This window comes from Hippopotamus amphibius, chromosome 3 (genome assembly GCF_030028045.1).
Source record: "Hippopotamus amphibius kiboko isolate mHipAmp2 chromosome 3, mHipAmp2.hap2, whole genome shotgun sequence".
NCBI classification, from domain to species: Eukaryota; Metazoa; Chordata; class Mammalia; order Artiodactyla; family Hippopotamidae; genus Hippopotamus; species Hippopotamus amphibius.
The window spans coordinates 180677418-180692940 of record NC_080188.1 but is presented as its reverse complement, the minus strand read 5'-3'; the positions used below and the strand labels follow the sequence as shown (position 1 = coordinate 180692940).

The 15523-nt window shown below is 40.3% G+C and overlaps 1 protein-coding gene across 8 annotated transcripts in view; it reads left to right on the top strand.

Moving 5' to 3' along the window:
* The window catches only part of MARK1 (microtubule affinity regulating kinase 1), a 133976-nt gene extending 119363 nt beyond the window's left edge, over positions 1 to 14613 (top strand). Inside the window, exons 14-18 of one of the 8 annotated variants that reach the window (XM_057726142.1) lie at positions 1263 to 1363; positions 2613 to 2810; positions 3765 to 4016; positions 10263 to 10307; positions 13972 to 14613. In XM_057726142.1, coding sequence (XP_057582125.1) covers positions 1263 to 1363; positions 2613 to 2810; positions 3765 to 4016; positions 10263 to 10307; positions 13972 to 14326 — 951 coding nt within the window. In that variant the 3' untranslated portion in view covers positions 14327 to 14613. Of the gene's footprint in view, positions 1 to 1262; positions 1366 to 2612; positions 2811 to 3764; positions 4017 to 4147; positions 4595 to 10262; positions 10308 to 13971 lie in introns of those variants that run through there. The other 7 variants (XM_057726144.1, XM_057726143.1, XM_057726145.1 and 4 more) reach the window with 7 other exon arrangements.
* The last annotated feature ends 910 nt before the right edge of the window (positions 14614 to 15523 follow it).

Sequence of the window (15523 nt, the reverse complement as noted above, 5' to 3'; positions counted from 1 at the left end):
TGATCACGTGCGTAGTGGGTATTCATAGCATATTTATTCATTTAAAGAAGACATAAAAACCGAGACATTGGTTTAAACCCAAACTATGCCGCACGCACTTACCATTCAAACAAACAAACAAACAAACAAACCAAAAGATTCTGGTAGAGAAATTCTTCTCTTAGCCACCTAGTATTAGCGTCACTGGCGTGGAAGGGACAAGGGCAGGAAGGCAGCTTGTGGGGTTCGCGAACCCAGAAGGCCCAGTTTTGAAGGAGAAACTGTTCACCTGTCACACTTTGAGAAGGAAAGCAGTGTTTCTGAAGACGGCCAGAACATATTAGAGGTCTCTAAAGGATGCACGATCTGACAAGGAATTTGTTCAAAACTAAGTTACTCATGTGACAGTTCAGTGAAAGCAGTGAAATTATCAAAAGTGAATATTCTTATATTGCTACGTTTGGTGCCCATGGGATAATTTTACAGACTTCTAGTAATCTCTTGGTAGTTTTATACTTTTCCAGATTTTTTCCCTGTTTTCTATTATTTATTTCCAGAATTTTTCCTCTAAAGTTTTTATCTCCAATTATTAATAATTTCCTCTAAATTTTTAATTTCCAGTTAAACCTCGTCAGTAGTCTCTAAGAGCAGAGTGAGGAATAATTAAATGTCCAGAACTTAAGGATTTATTTGTTAAAAGAAAACACTGTATATCTGTGTAGCTGAAAAGAGGACATATTCCCAGGGTGGCGCTGCACACACCTCTGTGGCCGCCTCAGCTGGGCCTGCCTCTCACCCTGGAGCTTTGGTCTCTCACCATCACCAGTGGCTGTGGGGCTTTCCCAAGCTAGTGCAGAATGGACACGCACAGGCTTCCGGGTGGCCTTCCATCTTCAGGGCCCCAGGTTTCCTGTTTGTGATGATACTTAGTGTGGGGTTGTCTCTTGTGCACAGTCCGCTCAAGCTGCCTGTGCCACTTCCCTGGCCTTCTTCCTATCACCAGCTTACAGAGGCGTGAACAAAACCCAGCTTTTCCCAAACAATGGCTTCACCACTGCTGTAGGACAGTAAGCTAAGAAAACTGTGAGGTGCTTGCTATGCTTTGCCTTTTATTCTTACGAGAGAGAGAGATGGGAGATAGAGCTTGTTAATATAAGATTCTGATAAATTAAAATTCTACCACAGATATTTTCAGACTTATTTGCAGCTTAAATGCATTTCTTTGACTTTCCACAACTACAATTAGATTGTTTTTAATGTGGTTTTTTTTTTCCTTCTTAAAGAACAATGTTTATCCTGGAGGTAGCATGGCAAGAAGGAATACGTATGTCTGTGAAAGAACCACAGATCGATACACAGCATTGCAGAACGGAAAAGACAGCAGGTAACTGTCACAGTGCCAGGTAGGGCCACCTTTGTCATTGCTTTGCGTTAGTGCTCTTGGTAAAACTCCTGCAGCTGAATGGGTCAAGAGGAAAGAAAACACAAAATAGTTAGATTGCAACCAACCATTCTTACTAAGGCACCTCCTCATCTGTACCAGAATGGAGCGATGGAGAAATATTGAGGGAAAATGAGGTAAATCTCTTAACCTGGGATTTTCTGAATAAAATCTGATAGTAAATAATTCTGTATAGCAAAACCTAAGATAGCATCCTAATCTGATCTTCATTATTTGAATCTTGTTCTTTTATACCCCTGCTGCTTCCTTCTTACCTTCTTCCTCCTCCCACCCCGCCATCAAGTCATCATTATAGCCAAACAGTGAAGGCTTTTTTTGCCTTCCTCTAAAGAATTGCAGCCATTTCAACGGATCATTGAGGACCATACAGTTCTCAAAGTGTTTTATTTTAAATAATGATAAATCATATTTTATTATTTAAAAAATCTAACTTTTCATCGTGAGTTGTAAGGACTGCTCATCAGTATATTACAAAAGGATGGGGGAGTCTATTCTAATAAAATTCTATTTAGTTCCATCCCTAGTCATTTCAGTAGACTGGACAGACTATTCTTACACTTGTTTCCTCAGGCATTTAAAGTAAATGTTATTGTAAGGCACGGAAAGGTAAATGAATCTTCCTTGGACACAGATCCTTTAGGCTAGAAAGATCGTGGGGAATTGATTTCTAACTTACTCTTTTTCCTGTGCTAAATCCCCATCTGCAGCTCCTTTAATCTGTAACAGTTTAACCTATTGATTAAAGATATGAGCTAAAAGGGTTTTAATGATGTTTCCAGAGATGGGATTTTTGCTGCCACTATGAATTCTCATTGAATAACGGACAGTGAACCACAGCAACACTTCACACCAAACTGTGATTTTTGGAGAGTGTAAAATGTCTCCGGTCCTGATCATTTATCCATAAAAATAATGTCATACTTTTCAGATTTGCATACGTGGACTAGAGTGTGTGAGATCGTTTCCGTGGAAGGGGGTGATAAATTACTTCACCCTGCACACTTTGAACAGGAATATTGCTGTTAATAACACACTGACATTAGTCACTAGTAACACCAGCAAGGCGGATTTCTTTCAGGTGTTTCAGTCATGAAAGGCATTGGTCAATTTAGACTTTTAAGAGTCTAGTTCTTAAACTTGAGTAAACTGCAGTTTTCCTTCTTTTTCACATTGCTCGGTCTTCTCAACGGTCTCATGTGGGAAGCCTTACCGAGATGTCCGTGAGCAGCGTGTCCTCCGCAGGCGCCGCCGTGGCTGCTGCCGTCCCATCCGCGCGACCCCGCCACCAGAAGTCCATGTCTGCTTCTGGGCATCCTATTAAAGTTACACTGCCGACCATCAAAGACAGCTCCGAAGCGTACAGGCCCGGGTAACATGCTGGTTGCATTTCCTTTTGTTTGTCGTTAAGAGTTATAAAAAATACAGAACCATACAAAAATACAACATAGCCATCACATTACAAGCTTTTTGAAAAGATTCAGTGTTGGTGGCAGAGGTGAAGTTGAATTGCAGCATAAACTTACTACCTCCCCGAGCAGTTATCAGAAATGTTGCTTATAATTTAAATCATTTTCTTGAGGACTTTTCTTCAAGGATTTTGCTTTAAATCCATCCATAAAGTAAATTATCATTCAGATAAATTGAGTTTTTATGGCTTGAAAACAAACAAACAAAAAAACCCCAGGAGTTGAGACCTGGTTAATCTTCTTGGCTCTGGCCAGTCACTTGTTCTTAAGAACTTTTAATTTTCCTACCAGTGAAACAGATGATCTCAAAGAGCCCTCTCAGTTGTGAAGTTAAATGACTTTCTCTGGTGTTTCTGTGTTGAGACTTCTGAACGCTGGGAGCATGTTTGGTAGAGTTGTCACTCACGTTGGTGGTCTCCCCGCAGCATTTGCTCTCACTCAGGCCCAAGTTATAAGTAGGAAATGGGCCTTTAATTCAAAGGCTTTTTGATAAACAGTAAAATCTGTGTTTCACATTGCTGAATGGTTTAAGAGAATTAAAAAAAAAAAAACTGCATGCAGTGCACCTTGTTTGGCTTCCCTGATTCTGAAGAGCATTTATCTTTGTATCCCCGTTGCAGTCATTTCCTAATTGTTAGTAACTAAGTTTTTATAAAAGGCATCCGGTTTGAATCTGAAATGTCATCCCTCTCCCGTGATGTAGTAAATACAGTCAGCCCATGCCTCACATCTCTCAACGTGAACCAATAGGATGGGGCGAGTAACAGTCGCCCTGGTAATTTTCTTCGGGTCTTTAGCCTGCGTGAAAGCCCTCTCTGTCTTTATTCTGAATAACCCATCTTAATGTGTCCCAGCAGTCCCACCCAGCGAGTGCCTGCTGCTTCCCCGTCCGCTCACAGTATTAGCGCCACCACCCCCGACCGAACCCGCTTCCCCCGGGGCAGCTCCAGCCGCAGCACTTTCCACGGGGAGCAGCTCCGCGAGCGCCGCAGCGCTGCCTACAACGGGCCGCCCGCCTCCCCCTCCCATGAACCGGGGGCATTTGCGCACGCCCGGAGGGGCACGTCCACTGGTATAATAAGCAAAATAACGTCCAAATTCGTCCGCAGGTCAGTACCAATGTCCTGTGGTGTTTTGTTTCCTCTAGGAATTAATGAAGGAGATTTGTTTTTTTCTTGAATCTTTACAGTGATTTTCCAAAATGGTTATATGACATTTCATTAGACGTGCTCTTTTACAGACGCTTGAAGAAAATGATCAAGGAAGACAAAGTAAAAAAAAAAAAAAAGGAAGACAAAGTATTTTCCCTTAAGAAAAAGAAAGGACAAAAAAAGAACAAAATGAGAATTTAAAAATTCTATAGAGCAGAAAGAGCAAAAGTTGACATCAAAAATGTGTTACAACAGAGTATCCCCTACTTAAAAGCTTCAGTTTAGAAAAAACAATTAAATGTGACTTTATCCTTCAAATAGTATTTAAGAATACTTATAAATTGCTCACTAATTTTATACACACACACACACACACACATAGTTTACCTTTTATTCTTCCTTTTAAAAACCTATTATAAAGGGGAAGCTGAGATGAAGCAAGAGAATAGCACAGACATATATATAGTACCAACTGTTAAATAGATAGCCAGTGGGAAGTTGTTGTATAACAAAGGGAGTCCTACTCGAGGATGGAAGATGCCTTAGAGGATGGGACGGGGAGGGTGGGGGGAGGAGTTGAGGGAGGGAGGGAATATGGGGATATGTGTATAAAAACAGATGATTGAACTTGGTGTACCCCCCCAAAAATAATAAATAAATAAATAAATATAAGGAAGCTGATTAATAAAAAAAACCTATTATATACTGAAGTCACAGAGATTACTTATGTAATGTAACATCATGAAATCTTAACATCAAAACACAGTGAACACAAAATGAATACAAGTGTAGTAAGTAACCTAATCCAGTAAAATAGTGAAATTGTACTCCTTTCTAAAAAAGTAAAAAAGTTCAGTAAAAGTTGCTGAACACAGTGCAGGTTGATGTAAGCTTGATCTACTCTCAGGTCCTACTAAAAGCCCACGAAAGTCCCACATGTACAAAGCCCTGTGCTAGGTGCTGAGCAGGATTCAAAGATGAAGAGAGAGCATCTGTGCCCTCCAGATTCAGACAGCCCCAAAAGGAGCAGACTGTCTACCACCAACCCTGATGTAAAACAAACGTGAGCATACAGAAAAGTGCAGACAAGGGCTGGGGGGTCCAGACTAGGGAGGAAGTTATGAGTCCATACCAGGCAGTTGTTTGAGTAAATAAGACGTTAACAGGTAAGAAAGTATTACACTTGCTGCAAAAAATATTATTTAAATACTTAATTTTCAATGTGTTTAGTGTTCCTAGGATTTCAGAGAGTGGGTGTAGAAAAGAGAAGTGGTGTCTTTAGTCTCCTACCTTTTCATGGAGCTGTTTATAGACTCTGTTCATGGATTATTTTGCCCAACATCACACAGCTGAATTTATAATTCATGCAACATCATTTTCTAGTCCGTGATTTTGTACCATTTGGGCAGTTACCATGACACATCGATAGAGAAAGACCTGAAAGCTCCCCCACAGAGTCAGCGTGACAGTGGGACAGTAGTGCTGGCTGACTGTCTGCAGGCTGCTAGTTAGATTATCAGTAGTTGGAATTTAGCTGACAATTTAAAGCCATTTTTGAAAGCTGGTACTTCCTCATGGTTAAGCCAGGATTAATTTTAAGGTGAAGAAAAACAGGTTTTGAGTTTAATACTTGATTACTAATTGTACATTAAGCATTGTGCAAAACATCTTTCTTTACTTTGCAATAACAGTTTAGATTCCAGAGGGAATGTGATAAGGAGCACTGGACAAGAGCTCAGGACAGGATGTCAGAGCAAGAGAGCGCCTTAGAGATCGACCGTTGGGAGGTTAGGATGAGGAGTGCCATGGAGGCATTCATCAAATGTGAGGACCTACTATGTGCCGGGCTCTCTACTGGGTGCTCTTGATACGGCCCCTCCCTTCCTGTGAGTGGCTGGTGGTCTCGCAGCACTCCACATAGCTGAAACCTTTTCCTCACTTGGCTTCCGCCCTCTCAAGCTCCCGCCCTCTCAGGCTCCCTATCCCTTCTCAGCCTCCTTCGCTGGTTCTGTTAGGTCCTCTTGCCCTTCCCTCTGACCTCTAAATGCTAGCCTGCCCCACGGCGTGGTCTTTGGACACGTTCTCTCCCTCGGTTATCCTCACTCTCTTGGTGATCTCATTCAGGCCCGTGACATCAAATTCCATCGCATGTTAACCATCTCAACTTATGTTTTTAGCTCAGGCCGCTCCTCTGAAGGACAGACTCTCGTATCCAGTTATCTACTCCGCCTCTCCACCTGGTTGTGTAATAGACTCTCAAACAGCACCTGTCCAAAATCCAGCTCCCACTTCTCTTCCCCAAACCTGGCCCTCCTCATTCGTCACTGCTTTAGGTAATGGCGACACTGTCCTTCTGATTGCGCAGACCCTGAGCCTGGATTATCCTTGACTCCTCCTTTCTCCAAAGCCACCCATCAGTTCCACGAGCAGTTCTGTTGGCTCTGCCTTCACATTTCCAGGATTTATTTAGCTGCTTCCAGCACTCCCAGCACTGCCTTCACAGTCTCAACCACTGTTAATCTTCCACCTCCTCACCAGTTCCCTAGCTTCTGCCCTCGTCCTCCTGTTCTGTTCCCAACAATGTAAGTCCTCGATTTAAAATCCTCAGCTTGCTTTTTATCTCACTCAGAATACAATTCAGAGCCGTCCCAGTGCCTCCACAGTCTGGCCACCCGTTCCTGCTCTGACCTCATCTTTTCCCACTCTTCCCCTTGCTGGTGCCCGCCAGCCACACAGGGCACCTGACCGTCCCTGAGCACACTGGGCACACCTGTTCGGGATTTCGAACTCCCCCGAAACCCACACGTCTGGCTTCTACCCCTTCAGGTCTTTGCTGGACTGTCACTTCCTCAGTGAGGCCTTCCTCAGCCTCGTGTTGAAAATCACCACCTCTTCCTCCCAATACTCCCTTTCTCTGTTTTATTTTTCTCCATAGCTTTATTTTCTCCGTAATACTACCTGAACTAGTGTGTGTGCTTTACTTACTTGTTCGTCGTCTGTCTCTGCCAAGGAGAAGCTGCGCTCCGTGAGAACAGGGGTGCGTGGCTGGCATGTCGGCTTGCTGTGTCTTGTGCTGGATCTCCTGCTGATGAGCCTCCTCTGACACGTCGTATGGCACTCGGCAAAATCATTTATCAAGTGGGTGGACAGACAGTGTGGAAGACGGTTTAAAAGCTAAACAAACAAGGTTATAATACATTCTCGTAAGTGCTCTGAAGGAAGCAGATCCTGAAGGAGAGCAAGGTTGAGGGAACAAGAGTGTCCAGAGCCAGTCTGTGAAGGGGGCTAGTGTGGACGTTTCTAAAGTTCCACCATGCCCTTGTTATGCTTTGAACAGTGTCATTTAGTAGAGGGCTTGGGTGGGGAGACAGCGTAGGGAAAGAAGGGAGGGAGGCGGTTGTTTGCTGTTCTTTGCCAGAAATTAGATAGGGTTTTTTTAATGTCTTGATTTTTGACATATTTTAATTAATTCTGGATATGGTTAGGAAAGAGAGCGCTCAATTCCGCTCTGAGGTCACTTGTCACCCTGTGAACAGCTTTGTCTTTTACAACGCTGTGTTCGCAGCAGTGCATAGGGTAGCATTTTGTGGCTCGAGATGGGGCCATCTAATTCCACCCCCCAGATGACTTAATGCAGGAAGTCAAGCAAGCATGGGTTTCTGTCCCAGGGATGGACCTGCTGAACTCTCTAGCAGCTAGCAGACTGAACATGCAGCTGATCTTTCTGTGTTTGCAGTGTGTTGAACTTTCAGGGGTTGGAGGCTTGGAGATAAACTAGAGAACCTCTCTGTGCCTTATTATTTAATATTCTCAACTCAGTTATCAGATTATCGTCCTTCCCACTTGTCTCGTCCTCGTAAGTCCATCCTGGCTTCAAGTCCGGCCTTTCTTTCTGTTCCCTTTGCCTTCCTCACTTCACTCTGCCTAAAGCGTGAAGAAATTGGGCCACATAACTGATGCCCCCATGGGGGCCAAGACACCTCACAGACTCGGGGACCAACTAAGTCGATGTGCCACTGAAGGCCCTAAAAGCTGAAAAAATAGGATTTTATAGGGGAAAAAGTAAAGGAATTTGGGTTATTAAGCTTTAAGAAAAGAAAGATAAAAAGAATAGTTTGGAGTTAATCACCTATTTGAAAACCATTATCACAAAGAGAAGCTAGTTAGTAGTTCTCCTTGGTCAGTAAGAAGCTGGACGCCAGAATGACCACATGAGAGAGTTGTTTTCTGGTCTTAAGAAAGAACTTTCTAATTAGGAAAGCAATTTACACTAGAATAATCTATCAAAGGAGGATGTAGACGTACTAATTCCAAAGTCTTTTAAGTAGCATTTAGAACAATTTGCTTTGGATCAGCTCTGTATACCTACTGTATAAACTAGAGATTGTATCAAACCTCGTGATTTTTTAACCATAGCTCTTATATAGGGAATAACCTGATTTCGTTCAACTGATCATGTATAAGATATTCGGCTTTTTTTTAAGTTTTAAATATTGGAGAACCGTGCCACACTGCATGTGCTGTTACAGCCAGCCGCACGGTCTCTATCCCAGAAGCCTCCCACCATGGCTGCTTGGAGCTGACTTACTGGACTATCTGAAACCATTGCCAAATGCAGAAATTCTTCCAGTCAGTGTTCCTAGTGGCTTCCAGGAAGACAGGAACAGGGTATGGGAAACGATGTGGCGGGTCAGTTGCTATTTCAACGATGACAACAAGGGAAGTAGGATCTAAGGGGTGTTTCATCCCTAATGCTCACACTTACACAGCCGTCTGCTAGCAGTGATTCATAAGGCAAAGTATAAATAGGATAGAGAAGTCCAGGGAGGTGTATGTCCCTTCCTGTTAAAGGAATTTTATCTTAGAAGCAGGAATCAACAGCATTATTGTGTTTCTTGCCCAGTTGGTGGACTGCCCTTATCAGTATATATCAGTACATCCACGTGTAACTCAAAATATACATTCCACTTCGAGCCTGCTCAAAAAATGTTTTCTTTATTTCAGTGTGCTATAAGAAAAATAGGTTTGTATAGATGGCCTTGAACTTTTATTATTCTTACCAATGAAAATGCCAGTTATTAAAAATAGATATTTAAGAAACCCCATTTGAATGTGAGAATACATCTTATTACCTTTTTTAATTAATTCAGATAGGAAAATGGTTTTTACATAATATGTTTGTCAAGAAAGCCCTATAGTTAAAGACCCTAAGAAGCATATAAAACATTCATATTTGTAACCAGCAATTGAAGTTTTAGAGCTTGTTGTACTGGTGGATTTTATTAATTGGGGGGATGGAGGAAGGTGGCACTGATTTTATTCCTTGCATTCATTTTATGTAAACAATATAAATGTTTCTGGAATGGTTAAAACATTAAGAAAATGTTAAGGGTTCAAGTTGGTGATTTTTTTCACCAGCTATTTAATGGTGTTTTGCGATCACAAGCTACCTCTTAATATATTTAAACTGGTTTATAACTTGATACTGCTGTGTAGATAATTACCTTTGAAAATGACAAATAGTTAAAGTTTTGGTAGACTTAAAAAATATTAATCACAGTCAACAAAAAAACAATTAGTGGAGTTTTCCCGGTTTTATTTCACAGGTTGCTATCCAGGTAAGATCAATGTTTCTGTTTAAGATTGAATTCATGTTTTTAGACTCTCCTGCTTGAATAGGCTGTTTGGTTTGCTGTAATATTTTATCATGTGCATGAATCATTAGCATAACTTCTGAAGTCAGTTACTTGCATATTTAAAAACTGGTATTTATTTTTAGAAATACTTACATGTTGAGCTTTATTTCTGACTACAAGGTTAATTTATATTTTTCTAAATTGAGCGACTACTCATTATATTTAATAACCATTATGAAGTTGAATCTTGTTGATAATTATTAGTTTTAACTTTAGATTGAACTAAACTAAACCAAAAGATAAATTATGACTTTAAAATCGTGGCTGGGAATCCTAAACCCTCACCTAGCATCTCCTCTATGACAATATCCAGTAGACGCTCAATAAATGATAGTCAAGTGTGGTTATGATGAAAGACATAAGAAATGCTATTAGACTGACTAGTTATAGAAATCTGTCATGCTAGAAGTTTGCTCGACAAGTTAATTTTAAAATCATTTTAGGTGTGGGTTTTCTTGGTATTTTTTTCACTTTTATCATTAAATCTCAACCTTCACTTTGTTTTGAGGGATCCAAGTGAAGGCGAAGCCAGTGGCAGAGCCGACACCTCCAGGTGAGGAGCCACTATTAATACTTCGCTGCTAGGTCCCTGTGTGTGAGACGTACTTTTGAAATACTTACAGCACTTAATAAACATGGATAGAACTAATAACTAGATAGTATGTGTATTTAAAATTTTTATATTGGTATGGGTTTTCCTAATGTTGCCTAGCATTTATTTTCTTAACTTGAAATTTGTGTTTTCTAAACATTCTTTTGAATTGTACGCCTTAGAGCCTTTCTGTCCTATAGAAAACATGTCTTGGAAAAGTTAATAGATTAAAATGTACTGGTCCTTTTCTCACTAAAATGATGTAAATAAAATTAGTCTTAGTCAAATAACAAGAACATGGAGGTAACCAAATACATAGGAAGATGTGATATTAGTAATATTCATCAGTGGAGCACATTTCAAAACTCTCACCCAGCCGTACTTTGTGGGGTTCTTGGCATCTAATACTGGCTGTATGTTCATTTTGGTGATGGGTCTCAAACTTGAGCACAGTCAGGATCAGGCAGAGGGCTTGATGAAACAGGTGGCTGGGCCCCACCCCCAGGGTTTGTGATTGTCAGGGAGGGGCACTGATGCCACTGGTCTGGGGACCACATTCGTGACATGTTAGTACTTGTGTTCATATTTATAAATGGGAAATTTAAGAAACAAAGGCATTCAGTTAGTTTGAGTGTACACCAAACTAAGAGGTCCAGTATAAATCTCAGAACCTTGGCAAGCGGTTTGTCAGTAGGACAGAGGCCGGCTTCATTCAGGAATTATATTTGACCGGCTGAACACAAGCCTGAATTTAATTTCTCCTTTTTAAAATTATTTGAAATAAAAAATGCAATGAGCTTTGGAAACCTTTATTGAGCATTCCTGGGTAGTCTGTTTTATTACAAACTGTGCTGTGTATGTTGAGTCATAATAGTTGAACTGTTTCTTTTTTGAGTTGGGTACCCGAGTCACCACAGTAGGAAGTCACAGGGAGGCAGGGCAAAGATTCTTAACTTCCTTCTGCCCATTCAGTAAACATGCAGAGGACCCTTGTTTTCAGCCCCTCCCTCACTTAATCATCACTCTTGAGCCCCCTTCTTGCATCTCATCTCGTCTTTCTGCTTGATTTTCCTCTGTGACATTTATTAGCGTGTAGGGTTGCAAGTGGCTGCTTGTGTTGCAGTTAACCTGCATGCATTTTTCATGTTAATGTGACTACATGACTCTCTGGTTTGGTCATTGTTGAATTTTGTTTTCTTTTTCAGGGGGTTTGTTTGGTTTGTTTTGCTTTGCTTTTGAACAAACTTATCGAATACCTACTGTCTATAAGGTACTGGCTGGTCATTTAATCCTCATGACAACCAAGTGAGAAGTATCCACTTTACAGATGAAGAAGCAGTAAGGAGCATCTTGGTGGGATCAAACTGGTTACAGTGAGGTTCTGTCCTTTCAGAGAGATGGTTGGGCCTGTTGGTGAATAGCACTGGCTTTGAGCCAGCCCCTGAGGGTGTGAGCTGTGTTGTACCACTCACCTCACTGTATACCTTTAAGAAAGTTACTGTAACTCTTCGTGCCCATGCTTCCTCATTCTGACTGCCTAGTCCTAGGGTTGTTGTGAGGGGTAAATGACTAATACCTGTTAGGCACTTAAAACAGTTCCTAGTACCTAGTACCTTCTCAATAAATGTTACTCTTGGTGTCAGTATTTCCAGACACTTTCTAACAGTTCACGTTACCAGGTAGGAAAACATCTTGCATGGGCCTGTTGTCTTAAGGTCACCAGGTTTCCTTGATGGAATAGAAGGAAAACTAGACTTGGAATAAAATATCTGATTTCTACTCTTGGCTTTTCAACTCATTAGCTCTATGACCTCAGAAAAGTAATTTCAGTTTCCTAGCCACGGGTTCTGTTTTTAAAATGAGTGTTCAGTCACATAATCCCGGGGTGCCTCGCTGCCCTACACTCCGATTCCACAGCCTGCGTTGTGCGTGTCGTCCTGGTGAATGACTCTGGCTGGATCCGCACACCCGGAGGCCTGCGATGCCATGGCTTAGATTCAGTGAGCAGTAAAGAGCATGATAGAGAAGACGTTGGCATAAATATTCTCCGTACTTATTTAATAGTCTTTGGAAATTTATTTTCTGTACTTACTCCTTTCCTGATTTTCTCAAGCTTGCACAGTTGGCAGAGCTTTGTCAGCCCAGATATCTAGGACTGAGGAGGAAAACATATATGTAAATGTACATATATAAATATATACATGAATATACATTATATGATATTGATACAAAATGTATATACAGATATAAGATATTTATATGGTAGAATATAGACTTATTTCAAAGTGTATCATTTTTTCTTTATATCACGTAAAAGTGAGATAGATTAACAAGTTAAAATTGTAACATCTATGTTTGGATAATTGCCCAACAGATTTAGTTAGTGTCTTCAGAATCATAAATAATCTATTTTACCTTTTGATTATTTGAAGTAGGTTTTCTGTTGCTATATTTATGGAATACCTACAATAAGGAAAATCCAATAAAGTTGATTCATTTAACAAATATGTGTTAATCATCTAGTGTTTGCGTAGCACAGTTCTAGATGGTTGAGATATATCAGCAAACAAAACAGACAAAACTCCTTGCCCTCTTGGAATTTGCAATCTAGTGGTGGAGACAGACAATAAATAATAAACATAATAAATAAATGAATTAAATAGTATATAAGGATGTGATAAATACTATAGAGGGAAAAATAGAGCAAGGTAAGGACGTTGGCCGTGCCAGGGTAGGAGTAGTTAGTGTAGACAACAAGGAGAAAGTGAGCAGAAATTTGAAAGAAGTAAGGGAGTTAGTCATGCAGCTATCTGAGGGAAAAGCACTTGTGGCAGAGGAAACAGCCTGTGTTAAAGCCTTAAGGCAAGAACATGCCCCATGTGTTCAGAGAATAGTATGGAGGCCAGTGTGTCTTGATGGGCGTGAGCAAGGAGGAGAAGAATAGATGAAGAGTTGGGGGTGGGAGTTGGAGTGTAGGTCATGGAGCCTTGTAGACTGTTTTAAGGATATCTTTAGCAAAATGTTGAAATCATTAGAAGAACTGATGCCTGCACTCCTGCATGTGGTATGGCCTGATGTCTCTACCCCATTGCAGTACCACATTCTTTCTCAACATCATCAGGTACAAATAATCCCTCTGTAGCCATTACCACTCTCCTTGTCCCCAGTCCTTCTCCTGCCCAAAAAGGTTAGAAAAAAGGAAAATTTTCTATATATTTCAAAAATGTGTGTTTATAAGTAGCATGCTAATGGTCTCCATTTTGTATAAATGTACAGAAAATGGGAGGATCTGCATTTTCAAACTTAAATAGAGAAATATGGAGGAAAAGTATTAAGTTCTTTACTTTTGGATGCAAAGTTACTTCCCATAAACAAATATATTTAAGAAAATATGCTATTTTAAGTCGAAGATATTAATAAAAGTCAAAACAGATGGCGTCCTGGGATCTGATTTTTGTAACAACGAGATGATACAGATCTCTGTATCTACTTGAAGGTAGTCTGCAAACTGTGTAGTTTTATCAGGCCCTGGATTATGATCACTTAGATTTCATGAGTGTTTGGATTTCTCTGCTGAACGGAATTTTTGTTTTCATTTCTTTTCCCCTCTGTCCTCTTATTCCAGAAGCACAACAGGGGAACCAAAAGAGAGAGACAAGGAGGAGGGTAAAGATTCCAAGCCCCGTTCCCTGCGGTTCACGTGGAGCATGAAGACCACTAGTTCAATGGACCCCAATGACATGATGAGAGAAATCCGGAAAGTGTTAGATGCAAATAACTGTGATTATGAACAGAAAGAGAGGTTTTTGCTTTTCTGTGTCCACGGAGATGCCAGGCAGGATAGCCTCGTGCAGTGGGAGATGGAAGTCTGCAAGTTGCCACGGCTGTCCCTCAATGGGGTCCGCTTCAAGCGAATATCTGGGACATCTATTGCCTTTAAGAACATTGCATCTAAAATAGCAAATGAGCTTAAGCTGTAAAGAAACTCAGATCTACAGGATCAGGGAAGATACATCCATATGTGAGGTACGGTTTTTGAATGTACTGGTAATGCCTAATGTGATTGGCCCGTGAATCTCCCCATGTAGAATTTGCCCTTATTGCAATAAGGTTATACATAGTTATGAACTGTAAAATTAAAGTCAGTATGAACTATAATAAATATCTGTAGCTAAAAAAAGTAGGTTCACATGTACAGGTAAGTATATTGTGTATTTCTGTTCATTTTCTGTTTATAGAGTTGTATAATAAAACAGATGATTGCTTAAAAACTTGTATAGTTGTCTAGATTTCTGCACGTAAATGTACGCTTGATGCTTTGAGTTGAAAATGTTCTTTCTGTTATTTACATTTTGGTGGGTTTTTTAAATTCTTACCTCCATCATTGCAATTTTGACAATTGTGTCCAGAATTTAAAGTGCACAGAACTAGTCTTTACAATCGTAGCATGGACTTTTAAAAATTATTTTTAAATCATATTTAAATTTAAACCAGAAGCTGATGAATAGGTCAGCTTTATTATACACAGAATTACTCCTGCTTATCTTTGCTTTTTATCCTTGTCATCAGGCAAGGTTTAGTTGAGAAGATACAAAATGTTTACAGTGTTGGCACTTAGAGTTTTTAAAATAAAGTACATGAAAATAATAATAGCTTTGCCTTGAGCTAACTAAGAAGTACTGGGGAAGAAGTTAAACCTACATCAGATTTCTTTTGAACTTTAAAGTATTTCCTGGCCCACTGCTAATTGTAGCAGCAGAATTAAAAAGAACCAATACTTCATCTGGCTATTATAATGTAGAATGTCACTTAGGTTTGCTGCCTTCCAAATCCCACAACATTTACTGCGGAAGTACAATAACATTGGGACTGTCACAGCACAAACTCATCTTTACAGTGTTGATCAATGCATCAGTTAAGAAATAATGCCACCTCAGGAATTAACTGGCATTGGGAACATTTGCCTCACGCTCCTCCCAGCCTCTTCATCCACCCCCGACGCGGTAGTTTCTGTCATCACTTAAGAGACTTTGGAGCAAAACGTGCTATTTATAACAGTATATTATTGATTTACACTCATGTGGTTGTTGAGTTGGTTCCCATGTGACCTGTTTGTTTTTAACATTTTGGCAGATTTCTTGTATTTATTCCATATCATTATGCCTATAACGTGCAGC